The sequence below is a fragment of the Silurus aristotelis genome (genome assembly GCF_946808225.1).
Source record: "Silurus aristotelis genome assembly, chromosome: 9".
Taxonomy (NCBI): Eukaryota; Metazoa; Chordata; class Actinopteri; order Siluriformes; family Siluridae; genus Silurus; species Silurus aristotelis.
The window spans coordinates 6,941,118-6,959,369 of NC_139582.1; the positions used below are offsets into that span (position 1 = coordinate 6,941,118).

The 18,252-nt window shown below is 41.3% G+C and overlaps 1 protein-coding gene across 3 annotated transcripts in view; it reads right to left on the minus strand.

Moving 5' to 3' along the window:
* Positions 1–576: 576 nt before the first annotated feature.
* Positions 577–18,252, minus strand: part of glceb (glucuronic acid epimerase b) — a 73,408-nt gene continuing 55,732 nt past the window's right edge. For all 3 annotated transcript variants that reach the window (XM_083549978.1, XM_083549980.1, XM_083549979.1), the window contains 2 exons: positions 7,737–7,976; positions 577–6,207 (listed from right to left, as the gene is read on the minus strand). In XM_083549978.1, coding sequence (XP_083406104.1) covers positions 5,183–6,207; positions 7,737–7,976 — 1,265 coding nt within the window. In that variant the 3' untranslated portion in view covers positions 577–5,182. The remainder of the gene's footprint in view (positions 6,208–7,736; positions 7,977–18,252) is intronic.

Below are 18,252 nucleotides of genomic sequence, written 5' to 3' on the forward strand. Positions count from 1 at the left end.
AAGAGGGGCAGGCAAGGCGTTGACGTAGAGAGGGGAAGAAGAGATGTTAAGGTAGAGAGGGGCAGGAGATGCGTTGAGGTAGAGAGGGGCAGGAGATGCGTTGAGGAAGAGAGGGGCAGGTAGAGAGGGGCAGAAGAGGGGGTAGAAAGGGACAGGTGAGGTGTTGAGGTAGAAAGGGGCAGGTGAGGTGTTGAGGTAGAAAGGGGCAGGTGAGGTGTTGAGGTAGAAAGGGGCAGGTGAGGTGTTGAGGTAGAGAGGGGCAGGTGAGGTGTTGAGGTAGAGAGGGGCAGGTGAGGTGTTGAGGTAGAGAGGGGCAGGTGAGGTGTTGAGGTAGAGAGGGGCAGGAGATGTGTTGAGGTAGAGAGGGGCAGGAGAGGGGGTAGAGAGGGGCAGATGAGGTAAGAAGAGGGTTCAAACTGTGACTTGTTTGGGAAAAAAATAAAATAAAATACACTGAGGGTGACAGATTAAAAGCTAACAGCAAAAACAAGGAACCACACTATTCACTCCTTCCTATTAACTGCACAGTGATGAAGTGAGAGAACAGACACAGCACATTTAACAGGCACGAGAAGGTTTTAAGAAAAAAAAAAATGCCTTTATTTTACAACTTTAAAAAGCAATTTAAAGCACAAAGATTGAACTTTTTTAATATAAACATTTTTTTTTCCTGCATAAAAATGGTGGAGTGTGCACGTTGTGCTTGCATTGCAAACCGTGTCCAGCCTCTCGGGGCTCTCGCCGTCTCGCCTTTTTTATTGCATACGTCACATGTAACCGACTCCTCGTGGATCTGCTTCCAGTTCAGGACTGTGCAGAAGAGAAGGAAGAGGAGGAGATGACAAAAAAAACAAAAACATACACACGAAAAAAAACCAAAAAACAAAAAGACAAATGTACACAGCGAACACAGTAGCAGCTCTCTGATTAAGATCTTGCACATTGTCCAGAGGGGGAAAATAAACAATAATTATTAAAAGAAAAAATGATTAGAATAAATTAACAGACTGACAGTGTTTGTGCTTTACTGCTGTTTATACCAACAGCAACCATAATTCAAACCCCAAAGCAACTCAGGATATGAAACTGAGATTCCTGTGACAGATCGTCTGCCCCAAGTTTCTCATTATTTAGCGCATAATGCTAGCAGAACAGTTGCACACATCCCCATAGACGGCTGTGATTATTATAGTCTCTCCTCTGGATCTCTCTCTACTCTATAGAAATCTACTCTTACAAAACTAAACAGCATTACAAGGCCTTATAAAGGTAATCAGATTCACACTATTATTTATATCGCCACCATTCATCACATAACAATATACAAAAACAAAAAAGAACAAAATAATCTTTAAAGACTTTGGTATGAACAAAATAAGATTTTCGGATCCTTCTAGTGACAATGTTATTTCCCTTTTAAGACCGAAGTCCTGTTATTATGCCAAGTATGAAATGTGCATAGAAATCTTCGTAAGATGAATGTTTAAACCCGAACACTGATACAAAATTAATGTTTGAGGAAAAGACAGTCTAAAAAAAAAAAAAATATATATGTCCAACGATAAATCTGTCATGAGTTGACAAGTCTCTTGGTCTAAACTCCACCTAGCAAGCAGCGACACAATCCCAAGATCCCGAGTAAGACAGCTTCGCGTTTTCTCTAATAATAATAGTGTGTGCTGAGTGAAATGGCCAACAGGCAGCGCGTTGAGATGGGCAGAATACTGTACATGTCTGTGTCTTGGCTGAGACTGGATCGGATCGGGGAAAAGTGACCGAGCTCTCCAGGGTAAAGGTTTTGCTACTGAGCTTGAGACATCTGTGCTTCTGAGGAGCACAAGGTGATCGGGTCAAATGCTTCTACACACACTCTCGCACACACAAAACATCTCAATTGAAGCCGGAGCTATGGCGCACTGGGGAAGGCTTTACACATGGTATATTTATTCCAATAGCTTGCGTTTTCAGCTTTTTTTTTTTTTTTTTATTTATAGAAGAGAAAATCTTTCAGATACAAGACTTGAATTATAAATTCTCTGGCTTTTTTATATAATAATTGTGTACACAAAAAAAATAATTGCTCTCACGAGTTCTGGAAATATTAAACTTTCTTACAACTTTGGTAACTCCGATATTTTACCAGTAGATTAGGGCTAGATAAAACCTACAGAAGCCTATAAAAACAAAAATACGTTTAATAAAACGTATTTTCTATCAGGTGTCAGCTGTCGAAAACTGCGTTAATGTTGATATCAAGCTGACACTCAGTTTTTATTGACATACGGTTGTTCTGAAGAGAACGCCCAAACATCACTCATTCATAACTTTGGAGTTCAGAGTATGAGTATGTCAGAGTAAGTGTATATAACATTGATGTGAAGTCTGGGGAATTACAAAAAACTGACAATTATGGTGCTGAGACCATAATTAAAAAAATCTCAAACTGTAAAAGACTAAAGAACTGACAAGGGGGAAGAAATGATTAGTAGTGACAATGCAATGACATGCCAGAAGTATTTTTAAATATCTTATGAAAATAGTAACAGTGGGTTCAATGAGCTGAGTCAGTTGTCATGATGATCTCAAACAACCAAACCAACGAAAAATCTGCGACTTGAAACATTGCACCTGATTACACTGCATATGGGGTCATAAAGGGTTTTATGTAGGTTTCATATAGCCCTATAATAAGTTACCAAACTTTAAACACACTGTATAGCTTATGAGAATCAGTTGTTCTCTTCTGCTCCACTGAACACATTCAGTGCAGGCTGTACAGTCTGATGTACAGACAATATGCTTCACTTATATGAAGTATGAATTCAAGCCAGATGTTCTGTCAATCTGCATCCCCACGGGACGTTCATTCGGTTTAAGACTCAAACAGACGTCAAAACTAAAGTAATGGATTAAGAAAAGAAAAAAAAGAGAAGAGGAAAAGGAAAATCAATCAAGCTACAATGCTGCAATCAACAACCCAGCTGATTGCCTTATATGTTCAATTCAAACCTGTTAAACAGAATTAAGCCCACACACAGTTATGTGAAGGAACGCAATGATTCAATTACTTATAGGACGTGAATGAACAGAAAGTGACCGGCACCTAGTGCGGTTCAGACCATCAGCATTTAGGACTGTTTTATGACGACGACTTTTACGTCCTTGCACCTTTTAGCTTTTGGTTAAGGTTTACGGTTTGAGATGATGGGCAATGACAGCAAATGGTCAGTCATGCTACTGAAAAGTTTCCATAGAACTGCAGAGTCTGCAGTAAGCTGTTCTCAGTCACCCTTCCCCAGAGGAGCTCTGGGTAATTCATTGGCTCACGTTGCTGCTACATGCGGTTCACAAATCAATAAAAAAATAAAAAAAAAGAAAAAAAAAAAGAAAAACTTGTTATAAATTTTAAAACCTAATCAAGGACAACTTTCAGCCTGGCTAGCCTTTTATTTGATTAGAAAGTCATTCAAATGGCTATGTCTGTGGTGTGATATTCCTCAGGGTGGTAATGTTTAATATTGGTTCCTGTGTGCCTTTTGGCAAGCATGCAAAGATTGTGATTGTTATGTTCCCACATAATTCATCCTAAATTTCTGCCCATGATGTATCCAAACCCTACTGCAGGAACAGAGATGTACTTTAAGAGATAGCCCGCTTTTCAAATTCAGACACTTTCATTTCATTTCTAGAAACCACTTCTCCTACCAATTCACACAGATTAACTAATATGAAAGGTTGTGTTCAAACTCTTAGCATTAATCGAATTTCATCATAAGTAATTTGTATGAAATTGATTGAAATCCAACTACATCTTCCTCAATTGATTGTATTTAACAAATTTAATGAGAATGGGTTGAGAAAATATTTACTATATAGCCGAATGCTTCGAGACATCTGACCACACCCATGTGAGCCTTCCCACAGTCTGAATCCCACAAGTGTTTAGAAGAGTACTATCAATAAATACTTCTGTGTATTATACAACAGCAAACTTCTCTTCAATTGCACCAATAGTCCCAAACCTGTTCCAATGCCACTGTGGTTACTGTTGAAGATTTCAAGCCTACACAGAGAACTCACTGAACACTTTAGTGATGAACTAGACAGCAGACTGTGTGCCAGACCTTCTCGTTTAACACCAGTACCTGACCTCAATATTGCTATTGTGGCTAAATGAGCAAATCCTCAGACCCATGCGGCAAATATCTAGTAAAAGCATTTCCAGAATATATTATTATATAACAGGAAAGCGGTAAACAAATCTGGAATGGGAAGTTCAGTAAGCACCCATGGGTGTGATTGGTAAAGTGTTCACCTACTTGTCTCTATAGACTTATCATTTCTGCAAATCGACTGTTGAATTGTTTTTTATTTTTGTTATTATTCTTTATTTAACTTTAACTAACAAACTTTCTTTATTCAATCAGTAGTTTATTATAAGACTGGTCAGTGTATCTAGGCTTGTTTAAACATTTTAAGCCAAGCTCTAGGATCAATCTATAAGTTATATTATCTTTATTTTATTTTAAAAAAGACTCTGGTTTTAGAAATACACAGAGGTTTTAAAAGCCTGGAATTGCATTGGAAATAGGGTTTCCATCTTTACCAAACACACCAAGTGCAGTGGAGCACTCAAGCAGGGTAAGGAAGGGCACTAATTAAATTGGGGGCCTGAGGTTTGCTACTGACCTAAGCTAAAATTAGGGAGACAGGAAAAGGTTGGAAGCATTTGCCAGGCTACCTTTTCTTTTGACCAAAAGACTTATAGTGAGGATGCCTAAGAAGGCATTTGGTGTTGTATTTTCCCAATTATTAGTACTATTGTTATTATTAATGAGACTGATGTCTACACAAATAGCAAGAAAGAATTTTGGAAGAAAGTGATATCCCCGTGGCCAAGTGTGTGCGAACATATCTAATCATGCTGGATCCCTCACTGCCAGATTCAAGTCAAGCAAATCCCCACCCCATTAAAACCACACACACTTTTGCCATAAACACTTAATTTGTACTTAGTTAGGAGCTTCCAGTACAAATTAGTTTCAAGCCCAAACTCCCCGAGAGGTTAGCCATGGCCACTCTGGGCTTTCCTCTCAGTTTTTTCTTCATGGGCTAATTCAGCTTCCCTTTAGGGATTGAGGCGTTTATGCCGGCAGGTTTTTGTCCACCGTTGCCTCCAGCTCTAGTTGTGCTTGGCTCGCCCTCCCTTCATGTAGCTTTTCCAGCGCTTGGCAAAGTCCCTGAAGATCGGCGAGTCATCGATGGAAGCCAGCAGCTGCAACTGATTTATGTGCGTAGTGTGGTAGTCCCATCGTGCTAGGTTGGGTGCTGTGCCCAGCATGAAATGACGTAGATCATAAATAGTGCCTGAACCAGTGTCGTAAAGTGGCACCATTGCCTTGAGCGATTCCATGCCCTTGTCGTATAGTCGTGCTGCCTCGCGTCTGTCCCCTTCTTTTGCTGTCTGTGCCAGGTCATAGAGCCCAATCAGAGAGTAGATAAAGCCGTTGAGGACGAATGAACTTGGTGAGGTTGGATACTCTTCATACCAATCGTACTTGTTCATAAAGACGGCTTTTACGCCATGTTTTTCAGACGGTACTTTATAAGGCCCAGTGGCACTCACTGCTGCTTTCAGGTATGTCTCGTCTTTGGTGAGCAGATATGCCCTTACCAGGGTAGACATGGCCTGGCCTTGCGCCATTGCAGAGTACCAGCCAGGCTCCAGGGCCCGGAAGCCGTCGCCAAGTTTGCGGGTTACCAGTATTGGCCAGCCACCATGTTCATCTTGGTTCTTCACTAGCCAATCACTTGCAGCAAAAAAAGCAGCCATGTGGGCCGTAGTGGAGATGGTCACGTTGTCGATGGCACCTCGACCGTGCAAAATCATTTTGACCACACGCCGTGGCATGGTTTTGGTGGCCTTGACAGCCTTAGTGTTGGACAGGCCAATGCCCTTGCGCAGATCTGTGAGGAGGTCCCGAGTCACCGTGGTCCAGGCTGAACGAGGCCCAATGCCGTAAGTGATAGAGCGGTCTTTAAAGGCAATGAGCTGATTGCTAGTGACGTAGTGAATCACAAATGGTGGACCCTTCTCCGTCGTCTCTAGTATGACAGACACGCTGCCATTGGATGCAAATTTTAAATCAAAGGAGATAATGAAATCCTTTGTGTTGCCAAGAAAAAGAGAGATGCCCTCAGAGTTCTCTATAGAATAAAAGAAAAAAAGAAATCAAGGAGTTAAAGAGGTCTGCCCTCAGAATAAATGTCGTAGCAGTCAGTTTTTTGCTTGCTTTTAAAAAAGGACACACACACACACACACACACACACACACCTGCACTTTTTAATTGTATCAGAATGAAGTCTTTATGGTGCAGGGTTCACATATGTTACTGCTCCAAGGAGCTAATTAGATAGAAAGGTAGAACCGTGAAAAAATATCCACTTGGCCACGACCCTAATATGATAAGGAAAAAAAATTTCAGCAAACACTACTGGTGCAGGAGATTGAGGCAATTTTCTTTGGCTGAGTCTCCATTTTCCTGCCATCTCATCTGGGCGGCAAAAATTAGTCAAAACTTTTTCCAATAATCTGCTTTCTTTATTAAACATGATTTATATTAAAATGTGATTCTTCCTCTAATAACAAGCAGTAAAAGCTTTTTAAAAAAATGCCAATTTCCTAAGATAGGTAGGAAACGTGATAAAAGAAACAAACAAAGCGAGAAGAACTAAGGAGGAAAGGCCGAGAGAAATAAACCAGATCGTTGTGGTGAGATACTGGACAATCAGCCTCACAGTGTTTATTTGTTTTAGTATTCAATACACTTATACAGCTATTACTTAGGGCAATAAATAGATGTGTACCACTCTCCTCTGATTAGCTCCCAGTCAATAATAGATGAGTGGAGACTCCTGACAGTGAAGAAGGAGAGTGTGAGTGATATAAGAGACACAAAAGAAAGGGCAAGAGTCACTAAAACAAATGGGTCGAGCAGAAAATGAGTGAGAAACGAGTGACGAAGGGCAAAAAATCTAACGCTGGAGTGCTAGATCCTGTGCATCCCAGCAGGCTTTGTTCAAATCAATGCTTTAGGTGATGACACCAATTACAGTTTGCCTGCGCAACAGCCCGGCTAATTCTAACGCCTATTGATTAGATTAGTGCTAAAAAGCCACACTGTGTTATTACCAGCAAAATACATATTGCTGACCAGAGGGCTGTGTCTCCAGAGGTTCTGCCTGGTGTCTAGCTTTGTGTGCGTTCACTTTAATAGGGTACAGGTATTGATTTTGTGGAACAGACTACAAGATGCAATGCAAAGCTGCTGATTGGAGAATTAAACGAGGACAAGAATGAAAGTGCTCAGAGAGAGGAATTAAAAATAGGAAGAGTAAGAAAAGAACATCATTAAGTTTATGGACGGCTGGATGATAATAATTGTCATGAAAGGCACAATTAGGCGCGAATAAATATGCTGTCATAGTATGCGACCAAACAGGCGATGCAAATGTCAAGCTTTTGGGGGTGAGGGAGTGTTTTTAATTAAGATAATCCAAACTTCTCAGTCGTAATTAAAACGGATGACTTGTGGAAGGAAAAATGAACCAGAGAACAGGGAAGAGACACAATCTTCAACTGTCTGACAACCGTTTTAGTTTTCTGGGAAATGGTAGGAAGACAGACATGGAGAAAAATAATACTGAGGGCTTGAAATTCCCCCAGGGTTGGTACCTGGAGCGTTAAACAGATGGACGGTGGAGGCACGGGTCTTGTCGTAGCTTGTGATGAGAGTGCAGCCCTTGGGAATGCTCCATGAGTTCGGCTTGTTGTTGTGCTCCTCGGCCGTGTCATAGACCTCCACATGGGGGGCTCGCTCAGTCAGGTTTTTACTGTAGTGACTCAGACCATACTGCGCTATCTGAATGGCATAGAAATAACCCTGAGGACCCCACTGTGTTGACAGAGGCACTCCTGCAGAGAAGACAGAGGGAGACAACGTGAAATCAAGCTTATACATTCCATTGCAATTAAAGGATATGACGACGGTAACCATCTATTTTCATAGAGAATATAAGGTAAAGTGTTTTTTTTTTCTTCTTCAAATGGTCACATGTACTTCACATATCCCACCGATGTTAGGAATGGAGGTCGACCGATTCATCGGTTTTGCCCGATTAATTGCCACTAATTGTTGACAGATTGCAGGAACTAAAAAAATACATACCGCTAGGTTTTACGGATAGCATCTGTTGCTGAACCTTTTGAGAAGATCCGCTTTCGTAACGAGAGGGACCTCTAGGGTTGAATCACTGACAGCATGTGCTGTATGTTTATACACTGCACAGAATGAGTACTGTTGAGATTTAGCCATAGAAAGTGTTTATACATGCCTTATCCAATACAGCCAAAGGTTTGTGGACACCTCACCAGAACACTCAAATCTGCTTGTTTGAACTTATTCCATATTTAAGACAGATATATGCCGGAATTGTTTGTGGACCATCTGACCATCACACCGAAATGTGGTTCTTTCCTCATAAAATTGGGACCACACTCTTCTAGAAAGGCTTTTCACTAGATTTCGGAGCGTGGCTGAGAGAATTTGTGATCAAGTACATTAGTGAGGTTGAAGTGAAGAAGTCTGGAGTGCAGTCAAAGCTCGATTTTATCCAACACAATGATGTTCAGTGTAGTTGAGGTCTGTGCAGGACCAACCTTGACAGACCATGTCTTCATGTACCTTGCTTGTTGTTTGAATTGGAAGGCTCTTACTTCCACTAAAGAGACACGACAGCATAGAGAGACATTCTAGTTAGAGGTCGTCCAATTGATTGCAGTTTTCAGTTTTGGCATCTTTTATTTAAACGGGCATCGGCCGATTGTGCTACAAATTTCAAACAGGGAAACCGGAAGATCTAGAACTGTGAATATATTAAGCAAGCAGCGTTTACACATGCCGCTATCATTACTAATAGGTTTGTGTATCTTTTTGCAATCATGTCTGCTAAGTTGCAAAGGCAAGAGCAAGAATGACAGTGCGTTCCCTTTTTATTCCATCATTTAAGCAATTTTCTGCATCACTTCTTATTAATTAACTTTCAATTTAATTAGATGAATGAGGTAAAAAAAAAAAAAATTATAATCTGGCAAATGTATCGGCAAAAAAACTAATTGTATATATGTATATTGCCCGGATTTTTAAAAAGCAGCCAGAGAAAAACCCACATCAGTCGACCTCTAATTCTAATCCACTGTGTGCTTCTAATTATACTGACAACAGACTGAGGAAGAACCACATTTGGGTGTGATGGTCAAGGGTCCACAAACCTTTGCCACATATTTCAGTATTTCACAGCAAAAAAACAGACTCAAAATAGTTGAAATGTCCACTAACTTCAACTGTTTGCAATAGTTTTGCAACAACAAAAAAAATCTATTTAAAAAATTGGGTTTTTCATGTTCCAGGATAGAAACAGTATTTGAAATTCAATGACTTCACAATGCTCGACTGATCTACTGTCTTGTACAGAGGTACATGCCTCATCACTATGATAGGCACATGATAAGAGTGAAAGGTCACGGTCAATAAAGGATTCTTCTAGCTTTAGAAGTCTGATCTACAGCCGTGGATTGCCAAAATGCATAGCTCAATAATTTACAGCTGCTACACCTCTACATTATATAACTCTGGTTCAGATATTCAGGCGCACACACACACAAACACACGTACACACACTTTGATACTGACATTACTAATGTTATGCCTACACCAATATCTAAGCCTGACCTTGACTTCTGTAAGCAAACCATTGCCTCTCGGCTGTTTAAATATAGTTGTTTTTTTGTTAAAGAAAAAAGTTTTCCTCATAGGAACCAGTCAAATATTCATGCAACCGTAAAATAAAATTCCTATTCTTTTTAGCTACCTACCAGGAAATAAACTTAACCCCATACACTCAGCTACACCCCCACCCTAATGAGATCCACTGCATTCCTCAAGGCCATTTTCCATACCCATATGCTTACACACAAACAAGTAGTAAGTGGGACCCGCATTACGAGTTAAATGGAGGTCTGAGAAACAATATCTGGCCTAGATTCTATTCAGAGCCCAATATTAGTCTGGAACAGAGGAGGAAACTCTGCATCTCTTTAAAGTACATTCTGAATTTTTACCCCCTCCCTCTCTCTCTTTTCCATATTATTCTCATTATCCACCCTTCCTTTTCTCCAGCCGGCTTCCTCCTCATGAAGCACAGCCCTAAGTGTGTCCTACCATGCTAGTACTCTGCAGCACATGACTTGTCATTAGCGCTAGATGAACTACAACCGAACACGTATCATGTTGGAAAATAACAGCTGAAGCATCTCTAGCTGAGGTCACCATGACCAATACACACACACACACACACACACACACACACACACCCACCCACCCCAAATGTGTCTCCAATTTCAAAGGAAAAAACCTGGACACACCCTGCTCTATATTTTCCTGCTGTTACTCTGACTTTCTGTTCCAAATTTGCACAAAACCACTTAATCCCTTGATTTAGTCTCTCGAAAAAAGAAAAACCTTTAAGCAGCTGAAATGCTGATGACACACTTCTGTTCCTCTTCACATTCAACACAAAGGCTCTGAGAACTCACTGCTCTAAACAGACTCCTCACAGCAGAGAGGAGAATCAGGAGGAGTGTTTTGCAACCCTGAACAAGCCCCTTCTCTTCCCCTACCTCCTCCTCCTCTACCTCCACATCCTCCTCCTGCCTAGTGCTGTAATTAATAAGACAGAGCTCCTTAAAACTTACAGCACATATCCACGGGAAGCTTCTGGAGCCCACAGTCTCGGTTGTGAGTAATGGGCAGGGACCGGGTGCTGCGGGAAAACACGTCAGAGTCCCTGTGAAATCGCCCAGGGACGAAACAAGAGCACTGAAGTAATTCACACCCCATCAGGTTCACCTGGCTGACGGATTTATCTCCATTTAGAGACGACCCAATTTCTTCATCGAACACAAAAGATTACACTACAGACCTGCCCCTTCAACAGAGCCACACAGAGGAGAATGCATAGCCTTTTACCACTCCGAGTACACCAATGCAAATCTACTGACAGGATTGAGAATGAATAACAGTCTGAACACCATTTGCTTCATGTGACGTAGCTTCCTGTGTTTGACTTGTTTGCCGCGAGTTACGTGTTTGTATCTCTCGGCGTCTTTCAAACAAATTTTGCTATCTATCTATCCGTTTTTCCTCTTTTAATAATCCTTAATTGTTTTTGTCTTCCTGACTTGTGCCTGTAGTTAGTTAACTCGCCTATTACTAGTGTTGTTTATATTTATTTTCTCTCACTCACATCTCTGTATAATAAATCTGTTCGTGACGATAAGCACTATGCCGGTTGTTTGTCTGCATTCGAGCACAGGTGAGGACTCGTTCGAGTTGCAAACGGTGGCGTTGGAGATGGAGGCATTGGAGAAACAGATTCGCGAGCTGCATGTAAAGCATGACCGGCTGCGAGAGCGGAAAGCGGCGCTGGAAACATCCCGGGCGGACGCGCACTCATCCCAGGTAAACTCCCAGGTTGAACCTAACGCTCCCAGCACATCAACTCCGCGTGCTTCTATGCCCAGGCCCAGCGCACCTACAACTCCGGCACCGGTGCAACATGGACCCTGGATGCGACCGCGGCGGAAGAGACAAGCCAAGCCCCGATCGAGGACGTCTCCACCTCCACCACCGGCCTTCGAGATCTCGACCGAGAACCGCTTCGTCCCCCTCCGCGAGACGGAACGCGACACTGTTATTCTCGGAGATTCCATCGTCCGGCATGTCCGCGCTACCCGAGCTAAAGGTAAGGTGCACACTCGCTGTTTTCCTGGTGCTCGTGTTCTGGATGTCGCTGCGCAGGTACCCGCGATCCTGAACGAGAACTTCGGAGCGGTTGTTCTCCATGCCGGATCAAACGACACCAGGCTGCGGCAAACGGAGATCTTAAAGAGGGACTTCAGGATCCTGGTGGAGACGGTACGCAGCACATCACCCACAACGAGGATCATTGTGTCAGGACCTCTTCCCACTTACCAGCGAGGGGCTGAGAAGTTTAGTAGACTTTTAGCTCTAAATGAATGGTTACAGTCATGGTGTCGAGAACATAAACTTCTCTTTGTTAATAACTGGAACTGTTTCTGGGAGCGTCCTAGGTTCTTCCGCCCTGATGGCCTGCACCCCAGCAGAGTTGGAGCAGCAGTGCTATCAGATAACATCTCTAGGATACTACACACCATCTGACTGGTAAGACATCAAGAAATCTTCAACTATAAGAACACGCATACTACAGACCAAATAGTTACAAGTTCACACACAGCCCAGTTTATAGAAACCGTATCTATTCCTCGTGTAGTAAAACCAAGAATTACATACACAAGATCCAGAAATAATCTTATTGCAGTTAAAACTGAAAAATGCCAGATAAACAAACACAACAAAGTTCTAAAGTTCGGTCTTTTAAACATTAGATCACTTGCACCCAAAGCACTGATTGTAAATGAGATGATCACAGATAATAATCTCGATGCACTCTGTCTCACTGAGACCTGGATTAAACTAGGTGATTATATGGGTCTAAACGAGTCGACACCGTCAGGATATGTTTATAAGCATGAGCCCCGTCAGACTGGTCGTGGGGGGGGTGTAGGAACCATTTATAGTGCTTCTCTTAATGTTAGTCAGAGATTAGGATTCAGCTTTAAATCATTTGAAGTGCTCGTTCTTAAAATTGCACTTTCAGAGATGCATAGAAAACTCGCTCTGGTCACCGTGTACAGACCCCCAGGACCCTACGCTGATTTTCTTCATGAGTTTGCTTGTTTTCTCTCAGACCTCCTGATCAGCTTTGATAAAGTGCTGCTTGTAGGAGATTTTAATATTCATGTAGATGATGAAAACGATGCCCTAGGATTATCATTTGTCGATTTACTAAACTCTTTTGGAGTTAAACAAAACGTCACCAGACCAACCCACCGTTTTAACCACACACTAGACTTAATAATATCCCACGGAGCAGACGTCACTGATATAGATATTTTACCCCAGAGTGATGACATCACAGACCATTATCTCCTACTGTACACACTACCGGTAGAGCAGATTAACCGTGTTTCACCACGTTATCGACCTGGTAGGACTATTATTCCAACCACTAAGGACAGATTCATAAATAACCTGCCTGATTTATCTCAGTTTCACATTAAACCCATAAATGCTGATCATCTTGATGAGATGGCGAACAACATAGACCTTATCCTCACTAGCACTTTAGACACTGTTGCCCCCATCCGGTTAAAAAAGGTTCGAGAACAAGCACCTGCACCTTGGTATAATAGTCATACGCATGCCCTAAAGAGAACAACACGTAATCTGGAGAGAAAATGGAGGAAAACTAAATTGGAGGTATTTAGAATTGCGTATAAAGACAGTATGCTTAGCTACAGACAGGCGCTAAAAGCTGCTAGAGCTAAACACCTGAGCAAACTCATAGAAAATAACAAAAACAATCCCAGGTTCCTTTTCAGTACAGTCGCTAAATTAACAACAAATCAGGGATCTGAAAAATGTGTTCCATCACAGTTTAGTAGTGAAGACTTTATGAATTTCTTCACTGAAAAAATAGATAACATTCGAAAAACAATTGTGGCAGTTCAACCTCTGACAGCATCTCCCGACACAATCGTACTTACAACCCCACAACTACACTGTTTTACATGTATAGGACAGGAAGAGCTGTATGATGCTATTATGAAAGCTAAATCAACAACATGTCAGTTAGATCCAATTCCCACTAAACTACTGAAGGAAGTGTTATATACAGCTGGTGAGCATCTTTTAAATATTATTAACTCCTCACTATCGTTAGGTCATGTCCCTAAATCCCTCAAGTTAGCAGTTATTAAGCCCCTCATTAAAAAACCTAATCTGGATCCAAACACGCTATCGAATTACAGACCAATTTCAAATCTCCCATTTATGTCTAAGATTTTAGAAAAGATTGTCGCTGCCCAGTTATGTAACCACTTGCAGGAGAACAATATCTTTGAAGAGTTTCAGTCAGGTTTTAGGCCCCATCATAGCACAGAAACTGCTCTAGTTAAAATCACTAACGACCTGTTTTTAGCTTCAGACCAAGGCTACATCTCCCTATTAGTTTTACTAGATCTTAGTGCTGCGTTCGACACTATAGATCATGATCTTCTCCTCGATCGCTTACAGAATTACATCGGTATTCAGGGACAGGCATTAAGCTGGTTTAAATCCTACCTGTCCAATCGTTACCATTTCGTAGATTTAAATGGAGAGCTATCCAGGATAATGCTAGTAAATTATGGCGTGCCACAAGGGTCAGTTCTGGGACCCCTGCTTTTTACAATATACATGCTTCCATTAGGAAATATTATTAGAAGGCATGGAATTAGCTTCCATTGTTATGCTGATGATACCCAGCTATATATTTCATCCAAACCAGGCGATACAGCTCAATTAGCTCGCATAACTGAGTGTGTTGAAGAAATAAGAGATTGGATGACCCATAACTTTCTGCTATTAAATCCTGATAAAACGGAGATTTTGCTCATCGGCCCAAAAAATAGTACACAGAAGCTCCAGCATCTCAGCCTGCATTTAGACGGTTGTTCTGTAACTACTAGTTCAACGGTAAAAGACCTGGGAGTTATTTTAGACAGCAACTTATCTTTTAAAAATCACATCAATCAAGTTACAAAAACAGCCTTCTTTCACCTTAGAAATATTTCTAAGCTAAGAAATATGTTATCTATATCTGATGCAGAGAAGCTCGTCCATGCGTTTATGACCTCTAGAATAGACTACTGTAATGCATTACTAGGTGGATGTCCTGCATCATTAATAAACAAGCTTCAGTTAGTTCAGAATGCCGCAGCAAGAGTTCTTACTAGGTCAAGAAAATACGATCATATAACCCCAATCTTATCGTCCCTACATTGGCTTCCTATTAAGTTTCGAATAGACTACAAACTACTGCTACTCACTTATAAAGCACTAAATGGTTTGGCTCCCATGTATCTATCCAGTCTCTTAACACGCTACAATCCGTCACGCTCCCTGAGATCTCAAAACTCTGGGCTTCTAGTAGTTCCTAGAATAGCAAAGTCCACTAAAGGCGGTAGAGCATTTTCACATTTAGCTCCTAAACTCTGGAATAGTCTTCCTGACAGTGTTCGGGGTTCAGATACACTCTCCCAGTTTAAGTGCAGATTAAAAACATATCTTTTTAGCAAAGCCTACACATAACACACATCACACACATCACATCACAACCTTGTGCTCCAGAACATCTGATCACATGCACATTATCAACTTGTGCTGTTAATATCATGAACAGCAGCTACGCTAATTCCTCTCCACTGCTTCTCTTTCTCTCCCCATCCCGAGGCTTCCTGAGGTTTGGCCAGCTCCAGTCACGTCCCACCTCGTGAAGATTATGGACCTATGGATGATCATGGAGAAGTAGATGCCGAGTGTTTAAAGGCCCTGGCATGGAGAAGCTGATGCTGGATCTATGATGATCACAAATTGTTCTGTATTGTTGAAAGATTTATGACCAAACTTTTGATGTCACCCATATGAGGATGGGTTCCCCTTTGAGTCTGGTTCCTCTCAAGGTTTCTTCCTCATATCATCTAAGGGAGTTTTTCCTTGCCACTGTCGCCACGGCTGCTCATCAGGGACAAACGCACACCATTCACCTTCACTGTTGTTTTCTGTAAAGCTGCTTTGAGACAATGTCTGTTGTGAAAAGCGCTATACAAATAAACTTGACTTGACTTGACTTGACTCTGATGACTCGAAAAATGGTTTTGTTGTGAATAAATGACAAAGTGAACATTGCCAGGAAGAACACATAACGTTTCAGCCCCATCCCCTATGCCACTGTATTAATATCACACACTATAACCTGTTTCGTTTGATTTGTCCTATAGGTCGCAATTCCAGTCTCAGGGTCTCACTGCTCTGAAGAGTTTCACGTTTTCATTTAGCGCTACGGATGTCAAGAAACTGTAGAAATTATAATAATTTTGCATTCATGTGTAAATCAAACTATGATGGGTCAATAACATTATAATCATTTGTTGCTTATTTCAGACTACTGAATTGATTTCTTTAATTACTTAGATGGTGCTTTAGGTTCCCTGGTGGTCTAGTGGTTAGGATGCGGCGCTCTCACCACTGCGTCCCGGGTTCGATCCCGGGTTCCCTGACCGGATAAATGGGGAGGGTTGCATTAGGAAGGGCATCTAGCGTAAAAACGTGCCAAATCAAACATGCGGATGGTCCGCTGTAGCGACCCCCTGATGGGAGAAGCCGAAAGAAAGAATACTTAGATGGTGCTTTATTACACTACATTTATGCTTATCCACATTACAAAATTAATACAAAAAGAACTATAAACATTTAAATATATACACTGATCAGGCATAACATTATCACATTATCACATTATAACCGGTGAAGTGAATAACACTGATTATCTCTTCATCATTGCACCTGTTGGGTGGGATTTATTCGGCAGCAAGTGAACATTTTGGTCTCAAAGTTGATGTGTTGGAAGCAGGAAAAATGGGCAAGCGAAAGATTTGAGCGAGTTTGACAAGGTACAAACTGTGAGGGCTAAACGACTGGGTCAGAGCATCTCCAAAACTGCAGCTCTTGTGGGCTGTATCAATAAAAAGTGGTACAAGAAAGGAACAGTGGTGAACCGGCGACAGGGTCCTGAGCAGCCAAGGCTCACTGATGCACGTGGGGAGCGAAGGCTGGTCCGCGAGGGTCCGATCCAACAGTTGAGCAACTGTAGTTTAAATTGTTAAAAAAAGTAAATTGTGTTAATGCTCGGCAGGTCAGGAGAGGGATCAACACGATATTTGGAAGGTGGTCATAAAGTTATGCCTGATCTTTGTATATTTTTTTAAATTGCAAATCACAATTTGGGGTAATTTGAAAACAAAAGACAAAAAGAAAAGCGGAATGCGATCTTTGTCTGAATAATTACATTCAAATAATGTTTAAACGAACTGCCCTGCATGTTTTATTAAATTTATTTTGGTAACAATAATGTCCAGTTCCCTATAAAAACATATCAATTTGGGGCATAAATTAGACAGTAAGAATTTTTTTTGGACATTTTTACTAAGCATAGAGAAAACAACAGGCTTTCCTGAGCTTATAGTGAGTTATAGCACTTTAAATTCCCCCAAAAGCATCACTGACATTCCGCGCCTGACTACAAACAAATCTGATTAAGCCAAATCATGATGTATGTTAAGAAATCACACACAGATAGCAAGGATGTAGATGTCTTTAGACACACTGATTGCTTTTACTACTACACTTCTTGAACCAGCTCTTTAACACAATCTCAGCAATAAAGCCTACGCCGGGGGTGTCCAATCTACTGCCTGATTGGAATAAAAACCTGCACCCACACTAGCTGTTTGTAGAAGACAACTCTCACAGCCCCTTAGGTCTAGGTAAAATTAAAAAGTAAATAAGCACTCATGCCATTTTAATAAAACTTGTAGTTTCTTTAAATAGCCGTGTCAAAACTCCACTCAAGAGCTACTATTCAGGTTCCGTTAACACGACTGAATGGAAATCTGAAAGCCTGATCATTTTTATTTATTCCTTTCCTCAGCAATAAACGTTGATTAGTTTGTAGCTGCAGAAACCCGAACCTGAATACGATGCTGTTTAATGGTCATATTTTAAGGTAATGGTGTACAGTGTGGAAAGTCGCCAGCATTAAAGGATAATGGATTCGTTTGCATTTTTGACAGCAACAGAAAGAGAAATCATTTTGAGTACCTCGCAAGTAATTACCGATTCACCCACAGCACAACAGGCTCTCGAAACCTGTAAATATTATATCTGGCAGTTTGTGTACTATGCTGAAGTATTTTATTTTTATTTCTTTTAAGAAGAGAAGAATGAGGTCAAGCGAAACAGTTCAGACTGTACTCTGCATTTACATTTTCTCGTTCTGCTTTAAACTGCATGTGCATGTGGGTTGTGTAGTGGGACCTCAGAGCCTGCATACGGCAAAAGGAAAGAGTGGGAGGCGGATGTGTCAGAGTGAAGGACAAAGCAGGAGTCCGAAGAGAGCCGCTCCTCCTCTTATTTGGCTCTGTGCTTGTGTTAAAGAGGGACTTCCAAAAA